Source organism: Paraphaeosphaeria sporulosa, assembly GCF_001642045.1.
Source record: "Paraphaeosphaeria sporulosa strain AP3s5-JAC2a unplaced genomic scaffold CC84scaffold_2, whole genome shotgun sequence".
Lineage (NCBI taxonomy): Eukaryota > Fungi > Ascomycota > Dothideomycetes > Pleosporales > Didymosphaeriaceae > Paraphaeosphaeria > Paraphaeosphaeria sporulosa.
The window spans coordinates 1,143,154-1,170,097 of record NW_017253361.1 but is presented as its reverse complement, the minus strand read 5'-3'; the positions used below and the strand labels follow the sequence as shown (position 1 = coordinate 1,170,097).

General features: G+C 53.7%; 14 protein-coding genes across 14 annotated transcripts in view; 8 read left to right on the top strand and 6 right to left on the bottom strand.

Annotated features, from left to right (window-relative positions):
- Positions 1–991: 991 nt before the first annotated feature.
- On the bottom strand, positions 992–3,281 carry CC84DRAFT_1172156 (uncharacterized protein; the record flags this gene model as incomplete). Its single annotated transcript, XM_018179960.1, has 4 exons — positions 992–1,087; positions 1,131–1,219; positions 1,286–1,626; positions 2,011–3,281. The coding sequence occupies 4 exons, from the start codon at positions 3,279–3,281 to the stop codon at positions 992–994; spliced, it is 1,797 nt and encodes a 598-aa protein (XP_018039972.1).
- A 163-nt stretch (positions 3,282–3,444) lies between these two features.
- On the top strand, positions 3,445–4,345 carry CC84DRAFT_441914 (uncharacterized protein). The gene has a single exon (XM_018186301.1). It carries the CDS (start codon positions 3,608–3,610, stop codon positions 4,097–4,099), a length of 492 nt encoding a protein of 163 aa, XP_018039971.1. The 5' UTR covers positions 3,445–3,607; the 3' UTR covers positions 4,100–4,345.
- A 483-nt stretch (positions 4,346–4,828) lies between these two features.
- On the bottom strand, positions 4,829–6,344 carry CC84DRAFT_1084798 (BAR-domain-containing protein; the record flags this gene model as incomplete). The annotated part of the gene is made up of 3 exons (XM_018174069.1): positions 4,829–6,126; positions 6,177–6,196; positions 6,247–6,344. Coding segments are annotated over 3 exons (1,416 nt in total), but the record flags the coding sequence as incomplete, so codon positions are not given.
- Positions 6,345–6,973: 629 nt separating this feature from the next.
- Positions 6,974–8,916, top strand: CC84DRAFT_1160724 (cysteine desulfurase). The gene is made up of 2 exons (XM_018177568.1): positions 6,974–8,273; positions 8,473–8,916. Exons 1-2 carry the CDS (start codon positions 7,473–7,475, stop codon positions 8,893–8,895), a joined length of 1,224 nt encoding a protein of 407 aa, XP_018039969.1. The 5' UTR covers positions 6,974–7,472; the 3' UTR covers positions 8,896–8,916.
- Positions 8,917–9,320: 404 nt separating this feature from the next.
- Positions 9,321–11,375, top strand: CC84DRAFT_1160723 (UEV-domain-containing protein). The gene is made up of 3 exons (XM_018177567.1): positions 9,321–9,804; positions 9,882–11,165; positions 11,224–11,375. Exons 1-3 carry the CDS (start codon positions 9,550–9,552, stop codon positions 11,317–11,319), a joined length of 1,635 nt encoding a protein of 544 aa, XP_018039968.1. The 5' UTR covers positions 9,321–9,549; the 3' UTR covers positions 11,320–11,375.
- Positions 11,306–12,523, bottom strand: CC84DRAFT_1160721 (DUF427-domain-containing protein). The gene is made up of 3 exons (XM_018177566.1): positions 12,405–12,523; positions 12,209–12,355; positions 11,306–12,070 (listed from the first exon to the last, which is right to left on the bottom strand). Exons 1-3 carry the CDS (start codon positions 12,419–12,421, stop codon positions 11,461–11,463), a joined length of 774 nt encoding a protein of 257 aa, XP_018039967.1. The 5' UTR covers positions 12,422–12,523; the 3' UTR covers positions 11,306–11,460.
- Positions 12,524–15,552: 3,029 nt separating this feature from the next.
- On the bottom strand, positions 15,553–16,172 carry CC84DRAFT_441880 (uncharacterized protein). Its single transcript, XM_018186300.1, has one exon. The coding sequence runs from the start codon at positions 16,003–16,005 to the stop codon at positions 15,694–15,696; it is 312 nt and encodes a 103-aa protein (XP_018039966.1). The 5' UTR covers positions 16,006–16,172; the 3' UTR covers positions 15,553–15,693.
- Positions 16,047–16,711, top strand: CC84DRAFT_1235242 (uncharacterized protein; the record flags this gene model as incomplete). Its single annotated transcript, XM_018183842.1, has 2 exons — positions 16,047–16,157; positions 16,295–16,711. The coding sequence occupies 2 exons, from the start codon at positions 16,047–16,049 to the stop codon at positions 16,709–16,711; spliced, it is 528 nt and encodes a 175-aa protein (XP_018039965.1).
- On the top strand, positions 16,486–17,319 carry CC84DRAFT_441878 (uncharacterized protein). The gene has a single exon (XM_018186299.1). The coding sequence runs from the start codon at positions 16,766–16,768 to the stop codon at positions 17,246–17,248; it is 483 nt and encodes a 160-aa protein (XP_018039964.1). The 5' UTR covers positions 16,486–16,765; the 3' UTR covers positions 17,249–17,319.
- Positions 17,320–17,679: 360 nt separating this feature from the next.
- On the top strand, positions 17,680–20,636 carry CC84DRAFT_1160720 (glycosyl hydrolase-like protein). The gene has a single exon (XM_018177565.1). It carries the CDS (start codon positions 17,885–17,887, stop codon positions 20,441–20,443), a length of 2,559 nt encoding a protein of 852 aa, XP_018039963.1. The 5' UTR covers positions 17,680–17,884; the 3' UTR covers positions 20,444–20,636.
- A 244-nt stretch (positions 20,637–20,880) lies between these two features.
- On the top strand, positions 20,881–21,732 carry CC84DRAFT_1255612 (uncharacterized protein). The gene is made up of 3 exons (XM_018184555.1): positions 20,881–21,104; positions 21,232–21,287; positions 21,354–21,732. The coding sequence occupies exons 1-3, from the start codon at positions 20,959–20,961 to the stop codon at positions 21,536–21,538; spliced, it is 387 nt and encodes a 128-aa protein (XP_018039962.1). The 5' UTR covers positions 20,881–20,958; the 3' UTR covers positions 21,539–21,732.
- Positions 21,733–22,426: 694 nt separating this feature from the next.
- On the bottom strand, positions 22,427–23,013 carry CC84DRAFT_1235236 (uncharacterized protein; the record flags this gene model as incomplete). Its single annotated transcript, XM_018183841.1, has 1 exon — positions 22,427–23,013. The coding sequence occupies exon 1, from the start codon at positions 22,880–22,882 to the stop codon at positions 22,427–22,429; it is 456 nt and encodes a 151-aa protein (XP_018039961.1). The 5' UTR covers positions 22,883–23,013.
- A 928-nt stretch (positions 23,014–23,941) lies between these two features.
- On the bottom strand, positions 23,942–24,939 carry CC84DRAFT_1160719 (uncharacterized protein). Its single transcript, XM_018177564.1, has one exon. The coding sequence runs from the start codon at positions 24,791–24,793 to the stop codon at positions 23,999–24,001; it is 795 nt and encodes a 264-aa protein (XP_018039960.1). The 5' UTR covers positions 24,794–24,939; the 3' UTR covers positions 23,942–23,998.
- A 136-nt stretch (positions 24,940–25,075) lies between these two features.
- CC84DRAFT_1183887 (uncharacterized protein) overlaps positions 25,076–26,944 on the top strand; it is a gene marked incomplete at both ends in the record, with an annotated part of 3,052 nt that continues 1,183 nt past the window's right edge. Inside the window, 3 exons of the mRNA XM_018180712.1 lie at positions 25,076–25,132; positions 25,262–25,389; positions 25,754–26,882. Of these exons, the coding sequence (XP_018039959.1) occupies positions 25,076–25,132; positions 25,262–25,389; positions 25,754–26,882 (1,314 nt within the window). The remainder of the gene's footprint in view (positions 25,133–25,261; positions 25,390–25,753; positions 26,883–26,944) is intronic.

The window sequence follows — 26,944 nt, the reverse complement described above, 5'->3', positions numbered from 1 at the left end:
GCCCCGCAACCTTTTCTATTCGATGCCGCACCCCGCCGTTTGTCTTCACTTACGCTCTTGCCAAAATTTGTCGCTTCACCTTCACTTGAGCACGCACCTTCTTAGCGTCTCCAGCTTCGTTTCCATAAACTGCGCCCCGCGTTACTGAGCTTGAAATTGCTCTCCTACCTGGCTTCTTCCCTCCGTCGCGTCTTCGCCCTACGAGCGGACGGCTATCGTCCGCGATGGAAGCAACACAGCATCTCGTGTATCATCGCCTACTAGCAGCATGGGAGGCGGCGACCAATGGTAACGGAACGAAATTGCGCGCAGTTTCGCCAGTCGACGCGCAATCGATCACACTTAAAGCGTGCCGCATTCATTGCCCATATCCATCTCGAGTGCGATTATAGTACGCACCAAAATCTATCAACCAGCATCGGGAGAAGTACCGACAGGTCAACCTAGTTCCATAATTGGACGCGGAGACTTGCTAAGCGCATTGAAGTCTTGCATTACATTGCGAATCCAAAGCCCAAGCCCATCTCAAATGACGATGTACGGCTACCTCCACCGAACGATATGAGTGATGTACCTCGTCTGGATAGTGTGCCTCCCAAGAGCAAAGTGAAGACTTGTGGCGATCAGCGTGATATACACTTTTCATCTGCAGTTCAAATCACTTCCGCAAAAGAAGTCGTGCCAACATAGATACCTTTAAACAAGCGAGCCATGAAAGCTTTGCGCTTGATGTTTCCCAAGGAGTACGCGAGAATCCGCATGGTCCATTACATTCGCATCAGGGAAAACAGCTCGAAGCTGGCATGGGACATCCACACTATCATCAGGATGATCCCTTCTACATTGGTCTGGGTCGATACTTTTCTCGTGCGCCTCGAAGAAAGGCTGGATCGCAATGTGGTCGTTCCGACACCTCGACTCTCCCTCCGAAGCAAAAAAGTCCCTGCTAATCCACAAGACCTCTTCCACTCATCTCTGATTCTTCGCGTGGCTAGACAGCGTGACAGCTCCCCAGGTCAAATTCCGCTTCCTCTCCATCGCTGGCTTCGCTGTCACGTTCTACTGCATCATCCAAGGCTTCACAGCGCTAGCAGCGAGTCTAGTCGTCGGACTAGGGCTGCTTGACGTACGAAGCTGGCGGCCTGCATTCGGGTCCGTGGGCGACGCGTATAGTCTGAAGAACGTGTAGGAGTGGGTTTTCTTTCCTTCCAACATATGACTACATGCATTCAGCTAACGCGAGACTGTAACAGAAAATCCTGGCACCAAATCCTTCGCAACTCACTCTCCGACATCTCTTCAGCCCTCGTCCACGACGTGGCGCAGCTCCCCTGGGGCAACGCCGTCACAGGCGGTCTCACCGTCGTAGGCAGCTTCTCGCTGTCAGGCGCACTGCACACGGTCGCGGGCGTTTCGAGCGGAATGCCGATATCCGAAATTGAGGTATTCCGCTGCTTCGTAACACAGGCATTTGGGATACTGCTAGAGCCGTCTGTCGTTTCGCTGTATCGAAGGTGGCGGGGTGCTGAGAAGGAAGAAAGGCGGGAGAGGCCGGGATTAGGGTTAAGGATCGCGGGATTCATCAGGCTTGCGGCGTTCGTGGAGTGGTCTGGGCCTGTTGCGTGGCTGTATCCACAAGTTCATAAGCAGTCGGCGTACATGCGAGTATATTACCCTTCAGTGTAGTGTTGTGGTACAGAGCTTGGGCGCAGAGGTGAAATGGGCTTCCCTTGAATTGACAAGGACTGGAGCGTTTGCGAAATGTGTTCGTTTGATAGACGTTAGCTACTGTGGACTACAATGTTTGCTCTCAATCTGCATTCGTCAGCTTGCTCAAGACCCAGTGCGCTACATCATTCGGCAGTGAAGATGACGTGTAAATCATGGAGCTCTTTTTCATTCTATATATGAGCCATTAGGATTATGTATGCGAGGGGTATCATCACTAAGCAAAAATGTGCCATCCAAATGTGTCGAATTTCCTCCCTTCCTCTTTCTTATCATGCGTACCGCGCACCCGCGCCTTTCTCGTCACTACTCGAGGCCACCGGGGGTTGCGGTATCGGAGTCTTTCCATGCGAAATCGGCGTATTGTACTGTCCAGGAAGCTGACCTGGAAATTGTTGTTGAGGATGATATTGCTGTTGCGGGTACATCATGGGTACTGATCCCATAGGGGCGCCCTGCTGTGCCATAGGTGGGAAGTACGCCTGGCCCGGTGCAGGGATGATTGCTCCATTCTTGACCATGTTCATGACGATGTCGGCAGCCAGCTTCTCAGCATCCTTGGAAACGCCACGGTTGTTGCGGCGGGCAGTGTCGACACATGCCCACACGAAGAGTATGAAGTGCATCAGAAGCGCGATGAACTGGCAGACAGTCACCGTCAAATCGAGGTTGTACCGCTGGTCCTTGGAGTGCATGAAAGCGTTGAAATAGGCATCTTGCGCCGCACAAGACGACGAGCTGGAGCTGGAGTAGTATTCGCAGCTTCGGGTTGAGGCGGAGGACGAGGAGGATGAGTAACTGCTAGAAGTCCAAACCCATGTACCATTGCTAGCCTGGGTATATCCGCCTGAAGATGAGGAATAGTCGTCTTGGCCAGAGTAATAGATGCTCAGCGTGCCTATAACGGCGAAGGCGCCCGTGACAGCGAAGCCCAGCCAGAGAACGAGATCGCAGCCGACTTGTGCTCCAGGGTGAATGGGGCGGTTGGGCCGCCTCGCGAAGAAGGCGATGACACAGGCGCCGCTCCAGAGGACGGAAAGGATGAAAGTGACGAGGGTGTATGGAATCAAGTAGTCGTCGTAGTAGTAGTAGTAATACGAGCTCGAGGTGTATGAGTTGCTATTGTTGTAATTGGAGGTGATCCATGCAGCACATCCGATGCCGATAAGCCCCACAATGATGCTGATCGCGCGGAAGCCGACTTTCCATTTCCAGTGCGCGTCGCCCTCCTCCAGCTCCTGGCGCTTTGTCTTGAACGTCTCGGGGGCCGCCGTACCTGGGAACAGGTTGTGCACCTGTTGCGCCTGTGTTGGCTGACCGGTGGGGGCCGGTTGATGCTGTTGTTGTTGGGCCGACTGTTCGGGGACTGGAGGCGCTACTGGGGCCTTGGAGGACTCGGCGACGACAGGATGCGCTGGCTGGACGGGCGAAATCTGGGGCGACGCGCGATACAGAGAATCGCGATGCGACGTCGAATTTGACGTTGAGTCACGCTGCGAGCTCCGAGGAGGGACTGCGGGACGTGTCTCGTCGGCTTCTTCGTGCGCGGACATGATTAGGTATTTACAGAGCGAGTGGACGCGCAAATATGCGCTGAAAAGTAAGAAAAGCGAGAGACTGAAGTAAGAACAGAAGACAAGGAGGAGGGGATTAGCGACAGCGAGCGACTGGTCTTTCTTTAGGCAGCGACGCAGGAGGCGCTGTAACGAAATTGCTCAGCCTTGGCAACGGCAAATTGCTTCCTGCACCAAATCACCGCGCATCCTTCAGCCCCAAACAAGCGATGCAGCAACGTTTGGAGCAGCAGCACAGCCGCTCTGTCATTCATCATCTGAACTGGTCGGTGTTTCGCATCGCGACGAACAGATAGGCATACCGTATGTCGCGGGAGGCCGAAGCCGGACTACTGAACCCGGAGTATACCACTTTACGGTCAGGGCTATATTTAGTATACGGGAAGAGAGTGTATTATCAGGCAGCAGTACAAATTGTATGCCTGTACACAACAGCACTGCGTATGGAGGTAGTCACCTTACTGCCATCCCAGCCCTATCCGGAGACCGTGCAACATGTCTTGCGTTATTCCGGCCCGCAACCGAGACTGATTTGGCGCGATGTTTCGTCACTAATTATTTCACTCTTCAGGCCACCCTCGGTCATATATCGAGAAACACAGTTCCGCATATGCCACTCGTTCAGTCCTTCAAATTTTCTCTGTCATTCATTGTCAGAGCAGATGACCCAGAATATTAGCGCGCGTTATATTGCCATCCCTCTCGTCTCAAAAGCCGCATGGTTTGATGTAACAGTTGATGGTGCCGCCCTGCAAAAGAAGAAAGAGAGCTTACTTTCAGATTACACGAGGCGTTAGTGCCTCGGATACTCAGTATGACCTGCCGTCAGTGGTTGTGACAAAGTCCCTTCAATGCCTACGGTGTTGGCCTAGCTTACAGCAGTCTTAGACTTACGCGAACCACTACCGATTTTCGACAGGATCATGTTGTAATTAGTTCTTACGTTCCTTTACAAGATGTACCCGACACAGTGGCTGACAGAAAAAATGAGATCGCACCATAGGCGCGCACCTCATCCCATATCAACTCACTCTTATACGTTTATAGGCTTATAGTGCAATAAGATATCGTGGATGTCTATAAGATGGTGCATTCCATTCCTGTTGTCGGTCGCTGTGCGGGTTCGGGATGCAAGTATCAATCGCGCAAGGTCAGAAAATGTAAATGAGCTTTGACAAGAGACTATCGTCAAATGTTGGCGCCAAACATACCAATCGAACCGTCGTATGCATCGACCAAAAGCAAACTTGCGGACTATCTTTTTGAGGTTAAAGCGACGTCCATGTTACTCACTCATCAGCACGGCATAGGGGTTGTCCTTCCTCGAGCCTCGCCACATAGGCAAAGAACCCAGGGAAAGAGATCTTGAACGTCCGAAGACGTGTTCTCGAACGCTTAATCAGTGACAGACTCTTTCTCACACCTCCCATCAATGAGCATGAAGTAGCTGTACCTGGAAAAGTCTTGGCTATATCGTGGTTTGTCATGAGATGGATCCTACTGTTATGATTTTGTGGCATGTATGATCAGATGATGACGTGGATAAGTATCGTTCTCAATATTAAGCTTCGAAAGCAAAGTCTGCGTCTGCAAGGACTCCATCTTGTTAACCAACAGAAGCCACCTCTCATCCCCGCTAAAACGAGAACATGCCACCGAAAGTAGAATCTATGTGTATCTCTCCCTCCGGCCTTATGCATTGAACTGGACATAGTTGCCTGACATGCCATTAGCTCGAGATTCCAACATTTCAGCGAATTGATGTGCCTACCTGGAAATTGCCCCTGTTTGCCGCGAACCTTACCGATCCACCACTCGTTCACGTTCTCTGTCCACGTGACGAGTTCGATGACATCGCCTGTGATGAATGACAGATCGCCCTCGGCCTGTGCCTCGTAGTCGTACAATGCGGTGACGGTCTTGGTAGCTGGCACGCCACTGAGCCTCGATGGTTTGGGTTTTGGTGGGGGTGGTGCTGCGCCCTTCGATTTAGCGGCCGATCCCCAACTCGTTGCAGATCCTGGTGGACTCGCGATCGCGCCGACGCCTGGCGTAGGACTATAAGGTGGAGGCGGCGTGTCTGTGCTGGCCGAGAGGGTGGATGATCTTCGCTCTGACTTGGCTTCCAGTGCTTTCGATGCGTACTTCGACCCCTGACCTGGTTTGCGACCGCCGGTTGTCTTGAACTTGACCATGGAAATGGCCTCGGCTTGCGCTTGTACGTCGCCGCGCTTCTTCTCATATGCGGCTTCGATGTCTAGGGTAAGATCGAAGTAGCCAATATCGATATTTTGCATGCGTTCGTGGAGAGTGTAGAAAACGTTAAGCTGCATGTAGTAGAAGGATTGGAAGAGCGGCTGAATGAATTCCCGTTCCAGTTTGAACAGCTTGGGTAGCTCGTCCTTGAGAAGATCATTAAAGTAGTTGTAGTCCTGTGTAGCCTGCTCGACGTCTGCCTCGGCGCGGTACATGGCCTTCTCATCCTTGAGGGTCTTGTCTTTCTTTTCCTCGAGCTTCTTAAGCGCCGCTCGGTGGCGATCGTAGTCAAGTTGCTTGTGGTCGCGCTTCAGGGCCATTTTTCGTACTGCCTTGATGATTTCGAGCAGCTGGTCTGCCGGCTTGATAACACGGGTCTCGATCATTTCGAGCTCCGGTTTCAGGGTTTCCTGTAGTTCTTTGACGATTTCCTCATATTGTCCACATGCTTCGATGCCTGCCGCATTGCCTTCATCGTGGAACGAGTCAGGGTCTGACATGCGCCCAGATATGGGTTTGTAGATTTCAGCGATAGCTTTGGAGAACTCGATCTGGTGGGTGAGCATGCCTATGCGACGTTAAGCCGTGCCCGTGGTAGAAACGCGCGAGATTACGAACCATTTATGGCTTGGAAGTACCTGCACGCGCGTTAGCATCACTTCGCGGAAACGTGATACGAATGTCATACTTTTTGGATTCCTCATGAAGCTTCTTGGTCTCCTTTTCCAGCTCCTCAAAGCGCCGCTCGGCATCTATGTAGACGGCATCCTTTGTGATTTCGCCCTGCAAGTGACCTTGATTAGCTTGGTGCCCCGCGGTCCCGGAGCCCGGCGCAAAAGCTGGAGGCGCGGGCAGGATGGTCGAGAGAGAGACGCACAAGATTAAACTTTTGCTTGAACGTCTGCGGCGCCTACACAGAGCTGTCAGCCATCCTGTGCGCGCGTCATCGGCGTGAAGCCAGGGCGTACCCGAGTGACGCTCTTGGTGAGGCCCTTCCAGCTCATTGGTCGCGACTGTGGTAGTTCTGCTGGAAATAAACCGGCGGATGCGAGGGTTCGGAGTGCGGAGGTGCGGTCGGCGGGAGCAGGGAGGCAGCAGTAAAGCGGGACTGGGTGTATGGGGCAGCAGCCAGCAGAGGCGTTTGCGGGCGTGGCTCGGGCCCTCTTTGAAGGTCTTCCTGTCGCTTCGGCAGTGACGTACGCTCCCGGGCTGCGAGTGGCGGTGCACTGTGGCACGCACTAGGGCTCTTGGGCACTATGTGAACGCGCCAATGCGGATACGCGGAATGGTCGACGGGGAGCGTCTGGCAGCCTGTGCAGCGCGGCGAAGGACCAGTGCAAGAATTCGACCTTGTGCTCAGCTGGGCCGATGCTTCCGAGCGTCGTCCGGGCGCGCTCCAGTCGGCGAGTCGCTCGCGGTCGTGCAAAGGCCGGCGTTAGTGGTCGGGGCAGCCGCGGCTCGCCGCCGTGTCTTAGTCACGCACAGCTACCCTACGGACGTGCATCTCGGAGAGCAAAAGCTTGTGCGGCGACCCCATCTGATCTCATCCACCACCATGCCGCACATCGCTCCCACAGCTGCGAGGCAGGCCCTCCGCATTGCGTCCCGCCGCTATCCCTCTTCCACCTTCTCCCGCGTCTCTGCGCGCGCTGCCACTGCCAACGCCACCGGGCAGCGAAACTATGTATCCGAGACGAAGCCCTCCAAGGCGACTGTCAGTGTCGATACCACCATCAAGGCCGACCAGAAGGCGTTCCTGAAGCAGACCGGTACGAGGGCAGAGGATGCGACCATGCCCTCCACCGGAATGAGTGCGGATGCCATGATGAGTCCTGCAGCAGGTAGCTCCTTCCTCGCCATCCACCAAGTGGCGTGTGCTAACAGGCCGAAGGGATTCTCAAGCAGGCCACCATCATGGATGAGGGAAGCAGGCCAATCTACCTCGATGCCCAGGCTACCACCCCTATGGATCCGCGCGTGCTCGATGCTATGCTGCCATTCATGACCGGCCTGTATGGCAACCCGCACTCGCGCACCCACGCCTATGGCTGGGAGACCGACAAGGCCGTCGAGCAAGCCCGCGAGCACATCGCCAACCTCATCGGCGCAGACCCCAAAGAGATTATCTTCACAAGCGGCGCCACTGAAAGCAACAACATGTCCATCAAGGGTGTCGCACGCTTCTTCAAGCGTGGAGGCAAGAAGAACCACATCATCACCTGTCAGACCGAACACAAGTGTGTCTTGGACAGCTGTCGCCACTTGCAAGACGAAGGTTACCAGATCACCTACCTCCCCGTACAGCCCAACGGTCTTATCGACATGGCGCAGCTCGAAGCGGCGATACGGCCCGAAACCGCACTGGTCAGCATCATGACTGTCAACAACGAGATCGGTGTCGTTCAGCCCGTAGAAGAGATTGGAAAGCTGTGCCGCTCCAAGAAGGTTTACTTCCATACCGATGCTGCTCAAGCTGTTGGCAAGATCCCGCTCGACGTCAACAAGATGAACGTAGACCTCATGTCGATATCCGGCCACAAGCTCTATGGCCCCAAGGGAATCGGCGCGTGCTATGTCCGACGACGTCCAAGAGTCCGCCTTGACCCCATCATCAGTGGTGGCGGGCAAGAGCGTGGATTGAGGAGCGGCACTCTGGCACCGTTCCTGAGTGTCGGCATCGGCGAGGCTGCCCGCCTTGCTAAGCAAGAAATGGAGGTATGTATTTCTCCCCTTTCTGACTTGCGTCTGTCGTCTTTCTGCTTTCCGATGATTATGAGCACTATACATGCATGGCTTTCAGAAGTTGGGTGACACCGACATGCCATGTTGACAAATGTGCAGGGGTTATGAGTTCTTGCAGTCACTTTAGTTTTGCGAACATTACGCTCTTGACCTAGTAGCTGACCTCGCATAGTATGATACAAAGCGCATCACTGCTCTCTCCAACCGCCTGCTTGAGGGTTTACTTTCAATGGAACACACCACCCTGAACGGCGATCGCGAACGGCATTACCCTGGATGCGTGAACGTTTCATTTGCCTACGTCGAGGGCGAGTCGCTCTTGATGGCGCTCAAGGATATTGCACTTTCATCTGGCAGCGCCTGCACATCAGCGTCCCTTGAACCCAGCTACGTCCTCCGAGCACTTGGCAGCAGTGATGAAAGCGCGCACAGCAGTATCCGATTTGGCATTGGTCGATTCACCACCCAAGAGGAGATTGACTACGTGCTCAAGGCCGTGAAGGAGCGCGTGACGTTCCTTCGCGAGCTTAGCCCGCTCTGGGAACTGGTGCAGGAAGGCGTTGATCTTAACACGATTGAGTGGAGCCAGCATTGAGCTGGATGGAAGATACCCGGCAAACTGTAAAATAGGGGAGATTTTGATGGCTTGGTGAAGATTTGGGGTGAATACGCTCACTGCGGCGTTTTAACGACAACGACTGGCATTCGCTGTAATATACTACTATGGAGCTCTGCTTTAGGATTGCATTGAGCGTTTGAGAATTATAATTTTCTAAGCACAGTGTGGCTGCCTGGACCTTGAAATAATGACGCGGACATGTGTTGCCCCAACAGACATTGCCAGTTTAACTGTAGGCTCTCAACAGGATGTAGAGAGATATTACTTGTAGTTTTCGTCCAGAGGATTGATGCTCGTCCCGCCGCATGTACGCGCCAAGGTGCCGTGTCGATGATGCGGTTCTGCTGAACGCCCCATCCTGGTAGCTTCCCCGCCAAACACTCGAACCTCAGCACAGCATGGCCGGAGTGCCAGAGAAAGTGCTCAACTGGCTATACAGCGTCCTACCTAGCGTAAACAGCATCGCGCATACAGATGCCCACGTTCACTAACGCATGCCTCACAGGAATACGCAGACGTGAATCGCACGTACCACGATGTCGCCGAGACGCTGTCCAACTATCCATCGCTTTCCCCACGCACCGAGGTCTACAGTATGCGCCCAGCTTGCATCGCCACACCTGCCGGCCCATGCTGACGACATCAGCCTACGAGAATGGAGCTTCTGCACTGCTGCTGCAGCTCAGCGGAACAATAGCGGTGCAGTTTCGCGGCCAGACGTTTGGCTTTCCCGTCGCGATATGGGTGCCGCACGCCTACCCCCGGGAACCGCCGATAGTATACGTGACGCCGTCGCCGGACATGATTGTAAGACCGGGGCAACATGTCAGCGGCGACGGAAGGGTCTACCATCCATATCTCGCGCAGTGGGCGAAGTACTGGGATGTGAGTGCACTATGCGCCGCAGCGCGCTCGCCCTTCCACAGCAGGCCACAAGAAATCTATCGCTAACAATAGGGCAGAAGAGTACGCTATACGACTTCCTAGCTGTCCTAAAGGGTGTGTTTGCAAAGGAACCGCCTGTGCGTTCGAAAGCGCAACAGCCGCAATACAATGCGCCCGCTGCGCAAGCACCCCCACCTGTGCCTCCTCCACCGGCGGAATGGAGAAGATCAATGCAGGGCGCGCATGCTGCTTCACCCTCTCCAGGGCCTCCATCGGGCGCTCCACCACCTCCACCGAAACCGCCGAAGCCGTATGAGCAAGGCAGACCGACCCCTGAACTACAGTCGCAGCACGATCGATATTCACAACCACCGCCCTTGCCACCACATCCTACACACCAAGCTCCACCACATCAGAATCAATATCGGCAGCCACAGAGGAATAGCTATGCTGGCCAATCCAACTGGCAGCAACAGGGACCACCTCATACAGCACCGCGGCAAACAAGCTACAACATGAGCCCAGCAACACCAGTAGCCAAGCCGCATCGTCCTCACGTGCAGTCTCAGAACTACCCCCCGCAATCCTATGGGATAGGGAGCCCAGTGAGTCCCGTTACCCCAGAAGATCAGCGATCAGCGAATAGGCTTTATCAGCATCAAGCGCCGCAACCACTTCCATCCCAATACTCACACTCTCAGCATCACCAACAGCCTCCACCGCAGCAAGTGCAACAATACGGAGCTCCAACAGTCCAGCCAACATACCAAAAGGATCCGCACCAGGCCTATCCACCACAGCAATATGCGCAGCATCAAAAACAACCTCCCCAGCAACCTCCTCAGCCTCCCGCGCCTCCGCCAAACCTCATGGATATGGACTCCTTAGAAGTTACTCTGCCCTCGCAGAGAGGGCCCCAGCAGCCTCTTCACGTACCACCCGTCCCGCCCAACCCCGAGAAGGACGCGCTTCTACACGCGCTTTCTTCAAGCCTCACCGCCCAGATTCGGCAAACAGTCTCCCAGAACCACGCTGCTATCGCACCTCTACAAGCACAGCAAGCTGCGCTCCAAAATGCATACGCCCGCCTGCAATCCGAACTCGATCAGCTGCAACAGCTCGACGCGGCACTCGCATCCAACGAGCAGATACTGCGTGATGCTATGAAGGAAGCGGATAGGGTGATGGAGGACGCGAGACGGAGGAAGGCACCAGATGTGGACGATGTGCTGGTTGCGCCAACGGTGGTGGGCGGGCAGCTCTATGCTGTCGCGGCGGAAGAGAGGGGGATAAGCGAAGCGTTGTTTGTGCTTGGACGGGCGTTGGATAAGGGGAGGATCGGGGCGGACGTTTTCATCAAGGTATGTCTATGCTATGTCACATGGGTATGACGTGAATCCACATGCTAATGACCGGCAGCAAACACGCGCTCTCGCTCGCGAGCAGTTCCTCAAGAAGGCGCTGGGGAAGAAGATCGCGCGGGGCATGGGGCTGGACGAGTACGGGATGCGATAGCGCCCTCGAGCATCTCGCTTCATAGGTCGTATATACGAAATTCACATACCATCCACTTCACCCTCACACAGGTGTCTTTGTATCTTCACCCTTTCTTCATGATACCTCCATTCCATCATTGCTTGCCTCTTGGCTCGACTTTCATCGCTCCTCCTTCACCCCATCGACCCACACGTCAACCTTCTCATTATAAAAGCACAAGTGCCCCACCACCGTCGCGCTCTCCGCCGTAGGATACTGGTAGTACCACACCAGGTCCTTGTACTCCTTGCCGTTGATAGTGACGTTATAATAATTTGCGCGCCCCTTGTACGGGCAGTACGTAATCGTGTCGCTCTTGCTCAAAACCTCCCAGTTGACAGAGGTGGGCGGGAGGTAGTACCGCGTCCGCAGTGTCGTCTCGAGGAGGAAGAGCGGGCTGGAAGACTCAGCGAGGGTTACGCCGTCGAGCGCGACTTTCACGGGCCGCGTCGATGAAAGGATGTCGATTCTCTTGTAGGGATCTTTGGGGTGCTGGTAGATGGGCACGTCTTCTTCGAACCACTGGTCTAGCGCGGCGAAGTCGATTTTGACGAGGTCTTTGAGGTCTTTGGTGGAGAAGATGAGGATGCGGTCGGTGGTGGTCCTTGTGTTTGTGGTTTTGTTGGTGACTGAGAGGGTGCCGAAGTGGACTTTGTCGGACGTGCCCGAGACGGAGGAGTTTTTGGTGAGGTTGGCGGAGGGGGTGAGGGCGGTGGAGGGGATGTAGAATCTGGGTATGCGTTAGTGAGGATTGTTGGTTTGGGGTGGAGCAGGGTGGTTGGAATCGCCTTGTTCGTATGAAGAGCTTCTTGTCTTGAAAAGGCCCAAATGCCTGTGACTCTAGGCGAGAAAGGGTATCAGATCTTACTGTGGGTAATACGGATGCTCCCACACGTGATACGCCTTCGTGGTATCGAGAACATAACTCCCGCCAAACAGCGCGCGCACCCGCCGCGGCGTCGCCTCGATCTTGTGCGGTCCTTCGGATGCGAGCTTTTGCGCGAGCTTGGTAAGACTATATTGGTCAACATGAACTCTACCGAGACCTTTCTGGGTTTACTTACTCGGATGTACCGGCCATGGTAGGGACTCTTCGAATTGGGGACCTGAGGGATTGAAAGATACGCATGCAACAAGAAGGTCAGTTGCGAGGGCGAATTCGTTTTTGGCGATGAGCTGGAAGTATGGGGTAATGGGCAAGTGGAGACGGTAGGACAGATGATGCATTTGTCATGGCGCTAGGCTGCATTGGTGTAGGTGGGGAGCTTAAAGGCAACGTCGTGCTAGTTGTGTAGATGGATAGATCGACATCAGTAATCATATTCTATCGGTTCGCAAGCGGATTTGGTCTACATATTCGCCTTGAGAGATGTATCACACATGTGCGGGTGAAAGACGCATTCGCCTTCCACTGTTTGTAGCAGGGTTGCGGCTTTTTTACAAAGGAAGTATAATGGACGCGACAGTCCACTTACAAGGCTTCTTGCGTATGATGAGACGATAGGGTTTATTTATCTACCTTTAACGGAATACCACTTCGTAAATAGTCTGTGTCGACAATCAGAAACCACATGGAAGCGAAATCCCTATTCTGTAAACGCTCAGGTTTGTACAGATGTCTGGATATTTCCAAGAAGGTAATCCACTGTAAAATGCCCGCGTCAGATAGACCAAATAGGCCATACTATGACATTAGCGCCTGAACATGCCCGCAGCGTACTGTACATATCACTATGCTATCACCTACGCCGTGTCTCATGAAGTTTCAACGCACGATTAGTCGGACTCCAATGCCCCCGTGGACGATGAACTTTAATTAAATTTGATCCATTATGATTCACTTCAAAAATCATGCTACGGCATTATCAACTGAAAGAGGGTGAGACGAAGGTAGAGGTGGACACCTGGGTCTTCATATTGTTTAGAAAGTAACAAGCATGTTCGTTAGCCAAACGCTCAGGGAACCACACTCTAATGAGCATTTTCGGTAGCCTTCCGGCGAGAACACGACGCGGAAATTCACGAGCGTATTATCGTCTCACGCTTCGAAGATCGTCGCGGATGGAAACCGCTGCCGACGTTAGACCTTGTATGACATCTTGGATATTCGCCGATGATATCCTTGAGTCCGAGCGACTAGGAGGGTTCGAGAAGCTTAGACCCACCATGCGCATGGGCTCTCCACTGGATTGCCCATACGTGCCATGGATCGTCGGATTTTATAGCGCTCATGCCGCGGCATGCTAGGACCGACGTTACCATCAACAATACCGTTGTCTTTTGGCAGTTGATACGAACAATCACTGGTGGTTCACAAATCGGTTCGCCATTTCTGCAAGAGAGGCTCGATCTTCCCTTATTTTATTTTATTTTCCTTTTCATGGAGTTTCCTTGCAGCATGCGACAGCTTGAGGAAGAGAATGAACGTAAAATGGCTTCACAATTGGGATATGCGAAGAGACTTCACCCGATATCAATCATCTGTATATCGTAACATATTTTATATACTCACCGCACTTGCCACCAGAAAGAACGGTAGGCTGCACAAGAGGAGCCACATTGGAGGTAAGCAGACCCACACGGCGTAAAGTTGGCTGAAAGAGAATGACAAATAGATAATTTATTGGTTTCGTCCCCACTATTACAAACATGTTCTTGAAACAAGAGAAAAACAGAGACTCTGGGTATTATGATGTGCAGCACTGCAGCTAAGTTCAGTGCAGAAGCTGTCTATCACCATGGGCGCCATGGACGCCTTGAGAAAGGAGAATATGAACCTATCCAAGAACCTAAATTGCCGACCCAGTTCTTCGAAAGCAAATACATTGCAGCGTTGTCCTTGTCAGAGCATGCGCGGTGGATTGTTGGACTTTGCAACAATGGCTACCACCTCCACGTCTTGTCCTCGGCTCGTGTAGGCCTTGCAGGCGCGCTTGTCTTCATCGCTGGTCTCCGCTGAGATTAAGGGCTCCCCGTCGGTAGGATCCATGTAGTTGTATTCCCCAACTGCATCTTCCCCATCCGGTGTAACAACATACCCAGTATTGACAAAGGGGATCGAAGGTGGCAGCGGCACACTAGGCAGAAATGTGATGGAACGGGGTCCGGATGGTGTGGTGTCGGCCATCGATGTTGAGTTCACTATAGAACAGTCTCGACTCCGATTGAGTTCAACAGTTCGGACAACTCGGATTGAGCGTAGTACGGAAAGCGGTGGAAGCCGCGCATTAGGCACAGAAGTGTGTATTTGTTTGTGGTGTTGGATAGCTGTGAGCAATGAATCAGCGTGAGGCTGTCTGCGGGTGTGATCAGTCGATGCAACAGACCTGTATGCAGACGCGTGACCTCTAGGGCGCAAGTACGCAAAATAGCGGAAGCCAACACTTGCTTCCGGGCCAAAATTAGTGTTAAAGAGGACTCGGAGTGTTGTGCTACGGCGGTGGTGTGCGGCAGGTGAATCCGGGCTACAGGAGGGACTGGGGAAGTTTCAGCTCATGGTGTTGACTGAGGCTCAGCAGCGAGAGCCGATCTCGAAAGGGAAAGCCTGGCACGGTGAGAAGAAATCTGCGGGGACCGAGCGTGCGGCATTGTGTGATCAAAGGTTTCACGCGCCCATGATATCTCTTTACTGAGCGGGACGTCGCCCATCGCTATTCTTCCCGCATTGCCCTCAACTCCAACCCACTACAAAACTATACTTTAAGGCTCGTTGCTGAATCGAATCGACTCCGCAAGATAGCCATCTTGTCCGCGTATTTCCACAAGAACACCCAAAAACCCTACAGCGATTGTAGATTTGGATCGTCGCCGGTCCTCGAAGCATTCGCCTCCCATCACCACTCCAGCGCATAAGATTGAAACTACGCGTTTTATCTGATCGGGTTTCCTCGCATCATTCGCGTACTATGTTGGCACATTCAACGTCCCCGCAACCGTCCGTCCGCGGACGCAAGGTCCATTTCATCGAACTCATTTCTTGGGAAGACAAACAGTAGGCTGAACTGACGCGACTTCGTGCAACCATTACCTTACTATCTCTCTCGATTATGTAGCCTTGCGCAAGAAGCTTGGTGGGACCGAGGTGGAGCTGCGCGATGCCCTTCGACTCATCGAAGAGCTCGAGCAGAAGAACTGGACTTCTAAAAAGAATAACGACAGCGACGATCGCAGCGCAAACAGCGAACACACGGACTACGATGATCTAAAGACGAAGTTGGGAATCATTGAGACGCAAATGAGAAGCTTGTGAGGGAGAAGCACCATGCGATTGCTGAGGCCCTACGGGAAAGATGCTGAAACATCGAAAAGGACAGGGAGATCGCCAACCTCGGCCGCGAGCTCAAAGGCCTATCATCAGCTTACTAGGATCTGGACAAGCGACATGAGCAAGCTGTCGATCAGAAAAAGGTCTTGGAAGAGAAACCAGGCTTCGAATTGTGCTCCAAAGCCGAAAAAGAGAAGAAACCGCGCGTTGTGAAATGCACTCAGCGCTATACAGAAAATTGGCCATGTGACGCTGGACATTCCTGCTAGGCCTGCATCGCGAGGGGCATACCGGGAGGCTGTAAACGCGTCAAGTGTCAGGTCTGAACCAAGGGCACGTGTCAGAAGCGGCTGTGCGGGCTGGCTCATGAGGGCGATACGCTTCCTGTGGTCATTGAGCATCGAAAACTGAAGCAGAAACTCGCCACGATGCCGAAGAGGTGATGAAGACGTTCACTGCACCTGTTGCTGGGCAAGCTTCCTTAGTCGAGGACACACAGCAAGGACATACTACGCCACACGTGGCTATGGATCAGACTCCTGATGTTCCTTCGGTGAACAATGGTGCCAATATACGCTTTTACATTTTTACAGCTAGAGAGGGATACTCGCACCAATCGCTTGAGGAGTATCGCCTCCACGATTACCTTAAGGGTGGACGTCGCTACACATAATACTCAGACCCTCATAGCCAGCACTTTTCTTCAAGTGGGGAGGTGAGTTTCCAGGAGGCCGTGTTCGACCTGAGCAAGAGCAAAAGAAAGTCGATGGAGAGCTTACTGAGGCTCTTCCTACCGCGGCATCTCCCACCGCCGCATCGTCGCTTAGCCCAGCCAATGCTGCCTCCAAGAAACGAGGAAGAGGCCATGAAGATGCTGGTGAGGGTGAGGAAAGCACCGAGCGTGTAAGACTCAACATTGCGGCGCCGAATCCAGATCATGATAACGTTAGCACCCTTGCCTTCGTTTTGGGCGAAACGACCATGCAGCAAGCGCATATATTTCAGGAGCCACAGCGCCCTAATTTTACGGACGAAGAGGCAGAGCCGGAGGACAACACATGTCTCTCTTTCGAGGCCTTCACCATCAGACCGCAATTCGAATACTAGTCGCTCGAGGAGTACTGTGCAGCCGACTACGCTAGGGAAGTTGCTCGTTGGCTTATGATAGCCGCGCTGGCGATATACGTAGAATCAACAATACATGCGCCTCAACCAGGATTTTTGAATGGTATGGCAAAACGTGCAGTCGAGAGCGATCTAGATGTTCTTCATGGAACGTCGTTGCAGAGCTCGGAACAACATTTTGCCATGGCGTCAAATGCGTCCCGCCGTTTCCAGAAACGAACGGATGAAACCCGCCGACGCGGCGCATTGTTTGTTGCTCTCTTGGCAGGGGGAGATACTAGTGTCTCCACATGGATATTGACAGACGACAGGCACGCGGGTCGATTGGAATCAGGCATCGCTCTTCGCTTGGGAGTCGTCTGTGGATGCCTCCCGACCACTTGGCAGCGACTCAACAACCACGCTGGCACCCTCGTGTCGTGTCCATGTTGTGCGACATCGAATCCAAAGGTGATGCGACATCAAAGCAGTGGTCTTGCACTGCATGGCATCTGCTGTGCTCCCTTTGCTGGCGCATGACGTCTGCCTCGGCAGTGACATTAACCTTGGAAAGACACCCATTAGGACACAGGCGACCTTTACTTGAAGTAGCCAAGTTGGCCGGCGCGACTCTGCTTTCGTGTCCAGAGTTACTTGACTTCGCTGGCGTCTCCAAGACATCGCTTCGCGAGTCAATGGATTGCTAGGCCGGCGGCACATCTGTGGGTGTGACGAGCTGCGGTTGCACCAGCCCAGCAACGGCATCCCTACGAACTCTGTGAGCATTCAAGTAGACTGCAGCTATAGCTACAAACGTGCCAATCAGATGGTAGTCCCGTTCTCGCGATGTGCTTTTCGCCCGCCAAGCGAGCCTTCGCCCAGGGGCCGCTTAAGCACCGGCAACGCCACCCAGCCCAATCGAGCCTCGTCGTAAATTGATCGCCCACACCATGTTTCTACCACGCCCAGAATAGAAGGATTCCATGCACGCGATGCGCTTGGCTATATTGTATATGTAGAGGGCCGCGTCCCATGTGCTTTTCGACTTTACGACTTCTCGTGCTCCGTCGCCCTTTCCGTCAAGTTCTTGGGTGGGAAAGTCTACTCCTGGAAGTCGTTGACTTCCGTACATTCGCTTTTTCTTTAACCTAGTCTTTCGCTACAACATTCTTCACTATGCGCGGTCTTAGCTTAATAACCGGCCTTCTGGCCGCCTTCGTGCCCGAGGTTTCAGCGGCCGGCTGCAGCTCGGCTCTTACCATCGATAACTTCTCCAAGTTTTCGAGCAACACCAACAGCCTGGGCCAATGGACGAGCGATGACTCTAGCATGCAGTCTATCTCGGCTGCGTCCGGAGTCCTGTCCTTCACGCCCAAGGCGAACGCCTACTTCTACGAGACATTTACGTGTCAGGCCGCTTCCGGAAATGGCTACAACTCTGTTCAGTTCACCATCAAGGGGCCGAAGGGCGGCTCGCTGAATCTGGAACTCCAGACAAAGACTTCATGCTCGGCCACGACGTACAAGTCGGCCTATGTTGCCGTGACTGGCCTGACTGGTAACACGCAGACGATCACGCTCCCTCTCAGCCAATTTTCGGGCGCCAACGCCAACGCCGTCAGCAGCATTGTCTGGTCTGGCTTCTCCTCCAACACGGCATGGCAGCTCAGCAATGTCCAGTTTGGCTGTGGCGGCGCTGCTTCATCGGCTGCCCCATCTGCTACCAAGGACGCTGTGTCGACTATATCATCTGCCGCTCCCCAAAAATCTGGAACCCCTTCCAAGGACGGATCTTGTGGCAGCAAAACTGGTACCAACTGCGTTGGCTGGGTTGATGGCGAGTGCTGCTCTCAGTACGGCTATTGTGGAAAGTCTGACGCGCACTGCGGTACTGGCTGTAACCCGCTGTATGGCAACTGTGCTGGTACTTCAGCGTCCGCTTCTAAGGATGTTGTCTCCAGCACTGCTACCGGCTCTCGCACCACGCTTCTGACGTCCACCCGCACTACTCTTGCGACGACTGCTTCCGCTTCCGCTTCGGGCACGTGCTCCAACCTCCTTATCGACGACTGGGTCTCGCAGTCCCGCCTGACGTTCCTATTCTACAATGCTATGCTTCAGCCTTCTTCAGATGATGCTTCGATGACTTCGCTTGTTGTCGGCGCTCCGTCGCCTAACCGCGTTACCATCAACCCCAAGGACACCAGCTCTTACTTCTACTCTCAGTTCGACTGCGTTAACGCTAAGAATATATACGGCGGAATTTCCCTCAAGATCAAGGCCCCCAAGGGTACCACCTTCTCGGTTGAACTCGATTCCTCGGCCACCTGCGACCCCACAAAGGCCGTTCAGGTTACTGTGACCACCTCAGACCTCGGATGGACATTCGACGGCACCGAAAAGCTTTACTCTATCCCTTTCAGCAAGTTCTCTGGTCTTGATACCAGCAAGCTTACCACTGTTCTTTTCGGTGGCTTCACCAAGTCTGTTTCCTTTGGTCCTATGGGCTTTTACTGCGGCAGCACTGGCACTGAGGTCAAGATTACCACTACCAGTGCTGTTGCTGGCCCGACCTCCACCGTCGCTGCGCCCAGTGGCACAGCCGCCGCTCTTGTCATCGACAAGTTCGCCAACGCTGACAGCAACGCTCTTGGCTTCTGGCACGGCTACGACGAGGGCATGAAGGTCACCATCAGCGGCTCCAAGGCAACCATCGTGTCCAGCGATGCTGACTACTCATTCTACACTCAGCTGTCGGCCTCCTGCACGGACATGACCAAGTACAAGGGCTCCTATCTTCACATCGCTTACTCTGGCAGCACTGCTTTCACTGTCGCTCTCCAGCAGCACAACTCCAAGTGTGACGATTCAATTGCGCCGTACCCTGAGACCTGGGACTCTCTCGAGGCAACCCGGTACGCCAAGAACGGACATATCTACATGCCCATCAACCACTTCAACATTCAGCTCACTCGCACGGTCGGTATCGCCATCAAGGGCTTTTACAAGTCCGACCAAGTTGTCCTCTCTACCATTGAGATCGTTCCTTCTGTGCCTTCCGGCTACACCATTCCCAACAAGCTCGAGTCTGGTGACCTTGTCTTCGCCTGCAAACGCCCCAACAGCTTCGCTTTCGCCATCGATGACGGCTCGCCGGAGTATTCTCAGCAGGTCCTTAAGATCATCAAGGAGGAGAATATCAAAGTCACCTTCTTCACCGTCGGTGCGCCTCTTCTCGATGCCTCCACCAACCTGACCAACGTCTACCGTGAGATGGAGGCTGCTGGCCACCAGATTGCACTTCACTCGTACACTCACCCGAAGATGGAGGGACTGCCAGACTACGCCGCTATTGATTGGGAGTACAAGGAGGATATCGACACCGTCGCCAAGCAGTTCAACGGCCTGCACACTAATTATTTCCGCCCTCCCTTTGGAACTGAGGGTGCCCGTATGCGCCAGCGTCTTGCGCAGACCCTCGGAGCCAAGCCAACCATCACCATGTGGAGCGTTGACGTCGAGGATTGGTTGTGGGCGCAGACCGACACCCCCGAGGAGCAGCTCAAGGCCTTTGAGCGTGATGTCAACAAGGGCGGCAACCTTGTCGTCATGCACTACCTATACCCCAGCACTGTCGGGTATCTTCAGCAGTTCATCCAGATCGCCAAGAAGACTGGAAAGCAGCTCATGCGTGTTGACCAATGTATGATGGATCCCAACGCCCCGGCTTTGTAGAGTGACAATGGGGAATGGGAGGGATGGGATGATGGGTGGAGTTGAGCAGGTGGGAAAAGTGATGTTCATATGTAACGACGTCCGTATGTAATTCTTAATGCGTTCTAACTGAACATCTCATCAACACCATGCGCGCTGTCTTCTCCTTGGGCCTGACTCCTAAGTGGCTGACATGGCGCAATGCCTTTCTTCATTCCGTTCAACAGGGTGAGGCATTTGCCATGCTAACCCATGAGACTAGTCGGAAAAACAATGGCACAATGGTCTTGGTTGCGATTCAACAAAGCACTCCAAGTCGCTATTGCCTTTTCGGCTCCTGCGCACGCTTCACGCTTCACTCACAAAGCAGGTAGTGAAGGGCCTTGGTAAGTGCACCTGCACCAGCTGGCCCTCGCCTTGCCCGCCAAAATACTAAAGCCTCTAACTCCACCCTCCCAGTTGCCGACATCAACCAACCTCGCCCACCCGTTATCTTTTACACACGTTCCCAATCCGCCCTGCCACACTCGCCGATCATGCGGTCTCTTCTTCTCGGCATCGTCTCCGTCCTCGTCGGCATGGCACTGGGTCATGCCGGCGCAAACCCCGACATCGCGCAAGTGAGCGGTGGCGGCGGCGTGTTTGCTTGCGCCATGCCACAGTGGTCGCACGGCTGCAAGTAGTAAGTAAAACCCTCGCGAGTTTGCTTTCCCGGCGTTTCAGTGCAGATTCTATACCGCTATACTGTGGTGGACCGCCATTGTACCTTCAATATCGGAAGCATACTCTAATACACCGCTCGCTTCCAGCTTCCCTGCCCACGATGGCTGCCAAAACGCCGACCTCTACAACGACGTGGGCGGACGTAAGTTGAGTCCCTTTTTCCATTACACACGCGTCCATGAAGGATGTAAACTAATATGGTTCCAAGGGGTCTTCGAGATCTATGCATTTGGACCGGATCAAGGAACTCGATGTAAGACGTTCGCGAAAGCCAACTGCATTCAGCCATTCTACGCGTTGAAAGACACTCCTACAAAAGACTGGTCTATTACATACCCAGGCGCCGCGGAGACTTCCGAGGCTGTTCGTAGCTTCATGTGTTACCCGGGTTAGGGTATGCTCGGTCGCGACGACTACTTCATTGACCTTGCCGGAGGGAGGGCTGGATACCGACGAAGATAGGAGCTGATAAAGGGCTTTCTATGGATGTTACGACTTGCAGTTGCCTGCAAGACGAATGGAAGCATCATGCGTAGTAATTATCATGTAGGCGAAGCACGGTATTCTCAAAATATCCAGAGCTTGGGTCCGAAAATTCTATTGAGAAACTCAACTTTCACAGCTCACTCGTTCTCGTCATTTTTCATTGGTCACAACAGTATTGTATTGCTGTAATCATCACGTAGTAGACTGGCGATTGTTCTTTTCGGCTCGTTTGCGCGCACTGTAGGGCACGACCAGAGTGACTTGACGAATGGGTGTAGGTGAAGAGGTGGTGCCTGTTGCCATGAGATGTTTATTATCGATGGCATACAACAGGCACTCCAACTCACCGACAGCATCATCGTCTGACCCATTGTGAAGCTTCTTCGTGTTTAACATTGGGCAGCATTTGCAGTCGGACTTATCTGTTATTCTACGGGGCGCACCTTTACGCCTTGAACCATACCATTTAATGGGATCAGGGGAGAGGACTCCCGGTAGCAGCGCAATGGGGAGCGCAAGCATGCAATGGCAGTATCAACATACTCCATCTACGGGCACGAATCGACAACCATCATCTCTCCCTCCGAGAGCATCTCCAGCAACATCGGCGTGCTGCTGAACCCAAGGATACCCGGGCGCACCATGGTACCCCAGGTGGCATTCGGCACCAGTGTTGAGCTCAAAGTGCGGCTTATTGTCCACCACCCAGCCGAACCTTTGCTGCTCGCCTTCTAGCTTCTTGCAAGCGTAGTTCAGCATGCAACGCTGCCAGTCGTCTTCGTCGATGGGACGCGTTTACGCCTGCCGCGCGTCTTCATTGAGTGGATTCTTGTCAATGTAGTACTTCCTGCTAGGGACGTGCTTCACGCGTGCGGTCTGGCTGCTTCTGTACGTGATTCTTGTCAAATTCTTCTCCATCGACGCAGCTTCAAGCAAATTCATCAAGCCCTTGATCTCTAGGACGATGACTTCCTTCGTATAGGCCTTCATCGCCGTCGACGATGCGATGTGCGCGCCGCCGTTTGCGTCTTGTCCAGCGTGATCGATGGCACCAGGCAGCGAGATGTCGGGTATGGCGACCAGCTCGAAGGCTGGCCTGTAGTTGGATAGCATCCACCGGTGTTTTGCAGGGTCGCGGATAGAGCCTCGAACGCGGTAACAGGTGGCGAGGAGGTGCTGCATTGCGATGCTGGCGAGGTAGCAGTTTGCGCCTGCGACGAGGACGAAGCCGGCGGGTGGGATGGGAGACATTGTGGGTGGAGGAATTTCTTGGAATGGAGCATGTCGCTATGATGTATCCTAAGATCTCAGAGTGATTTGAGGTGATAGAAAAGGTGCTGCAGGATCCTGCTGTGCTGTCAGAGAATGTTTATAATATGGACAAAATAGGAGTCATGCTGAGCAAGCTTGGCTCGGTCAAAGTCCTTGTAGGTAGGGACGACCTGCGTGACTATAGAGGCGCAGGCATCAAGAGCACCATAGTAACTACAAGAGAGTGCATAAGCACTGACGGTAGGTCACTGCTGCCTCTAATAGTCTAGCCAGCTGCAACCCACCGAAGAAACTGGACTACCTACCCCACCCCTAGCTAGCATTATGGACATTCTAAAAGCGGATATAATGACTCAAAGATCAGCTTAGAGTAGCTAAAGCGTGTTTTTGATCCGCAAACCAAAGGACTAGTGAAAGGAAAGCCACGGGTGCTGATCTGCGATGGCTTTAGGACACACAAGACACTAGAGGTCCTAGAATTCTACCTTGAGAACAACATTATTCTCTGTCGTCTTCCCTCCCACACATCACACAATCTCTAGCCCTGTGAGGTCGGACCCTTTGCCCCTCCGAAGACAGCCTATCGTGACGAAGTGGAACAACTAAACCGAGGAGTTATCGATACAATTGGCAAGGAGCATTTCACTGCTCTTCGTAAGCCTGCAAGGGACAACGCGCTGACTAAGAGGAACATACAAGCCGGGCGGGCTGCAACTGGGTTGTTTCCATTTCACCCTGAGAGAGTGTTTAGAAATACACCAAAGCTGCCTACTCAACTTCCCGTTCCAGGAGCCAATGAGATAGCAGTCTTTCCTGGTGCGCTTGATGAGGTACCCCAGACGCCTGTCACGCTAGTAACAGCAGAGGCTCCCATACCATTGCATAACCTGATTAAGAAGACGCGCGTGCGCTTGATGAGGTAAGCCAACAGCGTCTCCAGAGGCACGTACAGAAGCTTGCAAATGCCGCTAGAGTATCGTTCCGTTCCCTGGGCGCCGGTGTTGACATTGTTTTTAAAATCATGGAGAAAAGCAACAGATACCATTTCTATAATAAAAAAGCAAATGCCATGACACGTACAAATCCCTACGACGTTCAGCCGCCTTTTCCAAACGTGAACCCCGACATTGTACCAGAGTTGTGGCCAATTTGTAGGCCAGTGTTGCCGCTGCCCGAAAAGATAATGTGGTGGGACTTGTCGGCACCATCTGTTGTCTTCGTGATTGCTTGCTCTAAGAACTGGTCCTGGGCGGCAGCGACCTCCTTCAACACAGAGATAGCTTCACTTTCTCCGATAGCAGATACTTCCGTGTCACAGAGCTCGCGCTGCGCCTGCTGAGTGGCTGGAAAAAGCTCGACTAAGCTGTCGACCAGCTCGGTGATGTCCTCAATGAGGCGACGAAAGTGTTTCTCCTGGTACAGCGCCCACTTTGCCTTTTGCCGTATACCAGACCGGTTTTGTCGCTCGATAGCCAGCTGCCGCATCTTGTCGTGAAGCTTCGCCATTGCTGGGTCTAGATCTGTCTGCGGGTTGTATACAGCAAGGCTATCGTCTTGGGGCGCTGTCCGATTCTTGTAGCTGTTTGAAACGCCTTCAGCTCCTGCAAATAGTTCTACGATCTGGCCAAGCAAGGCTTCGGCGTGTTTGATAGTTGATTCTGATCCAAAACGTCCTTGGAGCGAAGTCGTATTGCGAACATCCTCATCTAGATCCAGAGACTTGCCCCACCGCGACAGGCGGAGTCTTGCGTTGTCGAGCTTGAGCTGACTTGTCTGGAAGTCTTTTCCAAATGTGCGACCCAGCTGAACGAACTCGAAGCACTCGACTGTGTTGTTGAATAGGCCAGCGAGGGCAACGACACCAACAACAAGACCGGCTGCCTCTACCATGTTGGGTGGCTAGCGTGGAGGCAATAATGATCGTGGAATCGGGAGAGGAGAAGGTGATACTAAAGAGGCACTCTTCTTTTTCACACTTGCTTGCGGCGTTTCAGTACACAAGCAGCGGCAGCAGCAGAGAGGAGGGGTGCGATTCTCGTATGCAGGTGCGCAAATCCGGCCAGCGGCTCAGCTGAAGCGCAAGCCCAGCCAGCCTCACGCTCCAGAGTAGCTGTCTGTCTGCGCGCGCGAGGCTCTCTCCATCCTACATGAACCAGGTCACTATTATATGTAATGGCCTACCCCAGCACCAGCATCAGGTTCACAGGACATGGCAACCAGGGGCCGCAGGTCGGAGTCAACTCTGGCTCTATTGAGAACCACTTCTATAGTCCTGCTGGCAAGTGCCTGCTCGCGCCTTGACCAGCGCTGCGCTAACCGTCTTCCGTCTCTTCAGAGCGTCCCGAGACTCCACCACAGCCTTCGTGTTTCGTGCCGTTCCGCTCCGACCCTGATTTTGTCGATCGTGGAACGCTACTTGACCGGCTACGCGAGCGATGCGCTGCGCCAGCATCCCGTGTTGCGCTGGTGGGCCTCGGCGGGGTGGGGTAAGTCTAGCGGAGGCAACCTCAGGTTGGCGCTCGCATCTAACAGAAGATACAGGAAGACGCAGGTAGCTATTGAGCACTGCTATCGCACCGCTAAGCAGTCTCCAGAGACGTGGGTGTTCTGGGCGCATGCCAGCAACCCCGCCCGACTTGAGCAGAGCTTCTGGGAGATAGCAGACCAGGTCAAGATTCGCGGCCGGAAGGACGCACAAGCAGATGTATTTAAGCTAGTTCACGACTGGCTCCGCAACGAGAAGAACGGGCGATGGCTGTTAATTCTTGATAACGCCGATGACGCTGGCGTACTCTCACCACCACGAAGCAACAGCCAGACTTCGCCGACCGACGGCCGCACCGATGATAGCGGCGGCCGCGCGAGCACCAGCACCCGCACCAGCGGCCTCCAGCGGCACTTATCCGAGTATCTGCCTCCGAGCAGGCACGGTTCAGTCCTTGTGACGAGCCGGACAAGGCGCGCGGCGATGCAGATCGTGGAAGACAGCGACATTATGCTGATCGAGCCGATGCACGATGCAGCTGCACACGCGCTTCTATACAAGAAGCTCGGAGACAAGGTGGACAGAGGCGGCGGCATTGCCGAGTTAGCGGCTGCCCTGGAGTACATGCCGCTCGCTCTCGTGCAGGCGGCGGCATACATTCGCGAGCGAGCACCGCGATCCTCAGTGCGGCAGTACCTGGCGGAGTACCGTGAGAGTGACAGCAGAAAGACGAGCCTGCTCAATCAAGCAGCCGGCCACCTCCGCCGTGATAAGGCAGCCAGCAACTCAGTCCTTCTCACGTGGCAGATCTCGTTCGACCACATAAGCAGCAGCCGGAGATCAGCAGCAGATCTGCTGTCGCTGATGAGCTTCTTCGACCGACAGGGGATTCAAGAAGCGCTGCTCCGCAACCCCAGCGGTATAACAGACGACGACAATTTCGAGGATGATGTTCTTGTACTGCGCGACTACTCCTTCATCACGGTTACAGAGGCGAACACGTTTGAGATGCACAATCTAGTACAGCTTGCTACACGCACGTGGCTAGGAAACCAGGGTCAACTTGACAGGTGGCGGGAGCAGTTTATTTCCAACCTTTGCGCAGACATGCCTACGGGACAACACGAGAACTGGCAGAAATGCCAGGTGTTGTTCCCGCATGCGAGAGCAGCATTAACACAACGGCCTCAGGGTAAGGACTCACTTAAGGAGTGGGCTCTGTTACTTTATAAGGCCGCATGGTACGCATGGGAACGAGGAAATGCAGACGAGGCAGAAAACATGTCGACGGTGTCAATGGAGGTTAGGCAGGAGGTGTTTGGGGAAGAGAATGTGGAGACGCTAGGCAGCATGCATATAATCGGGCTAGCAAGGGAGCTTGGAGGCAAGTACAAGGAGGCAGAGGCGATGAATAGGCAGACGCTGGCGCTGTACCAGACGGTGCTTGGTCGTAAGCATCCAGACACGCTATCAAGCATGAGTAACTTGGCGGGAGTGCTGAGTCGCCAAGGCAAGTATGAGGAGGCGGAAGCGATGAATAGGCAGACGCTGGCGCT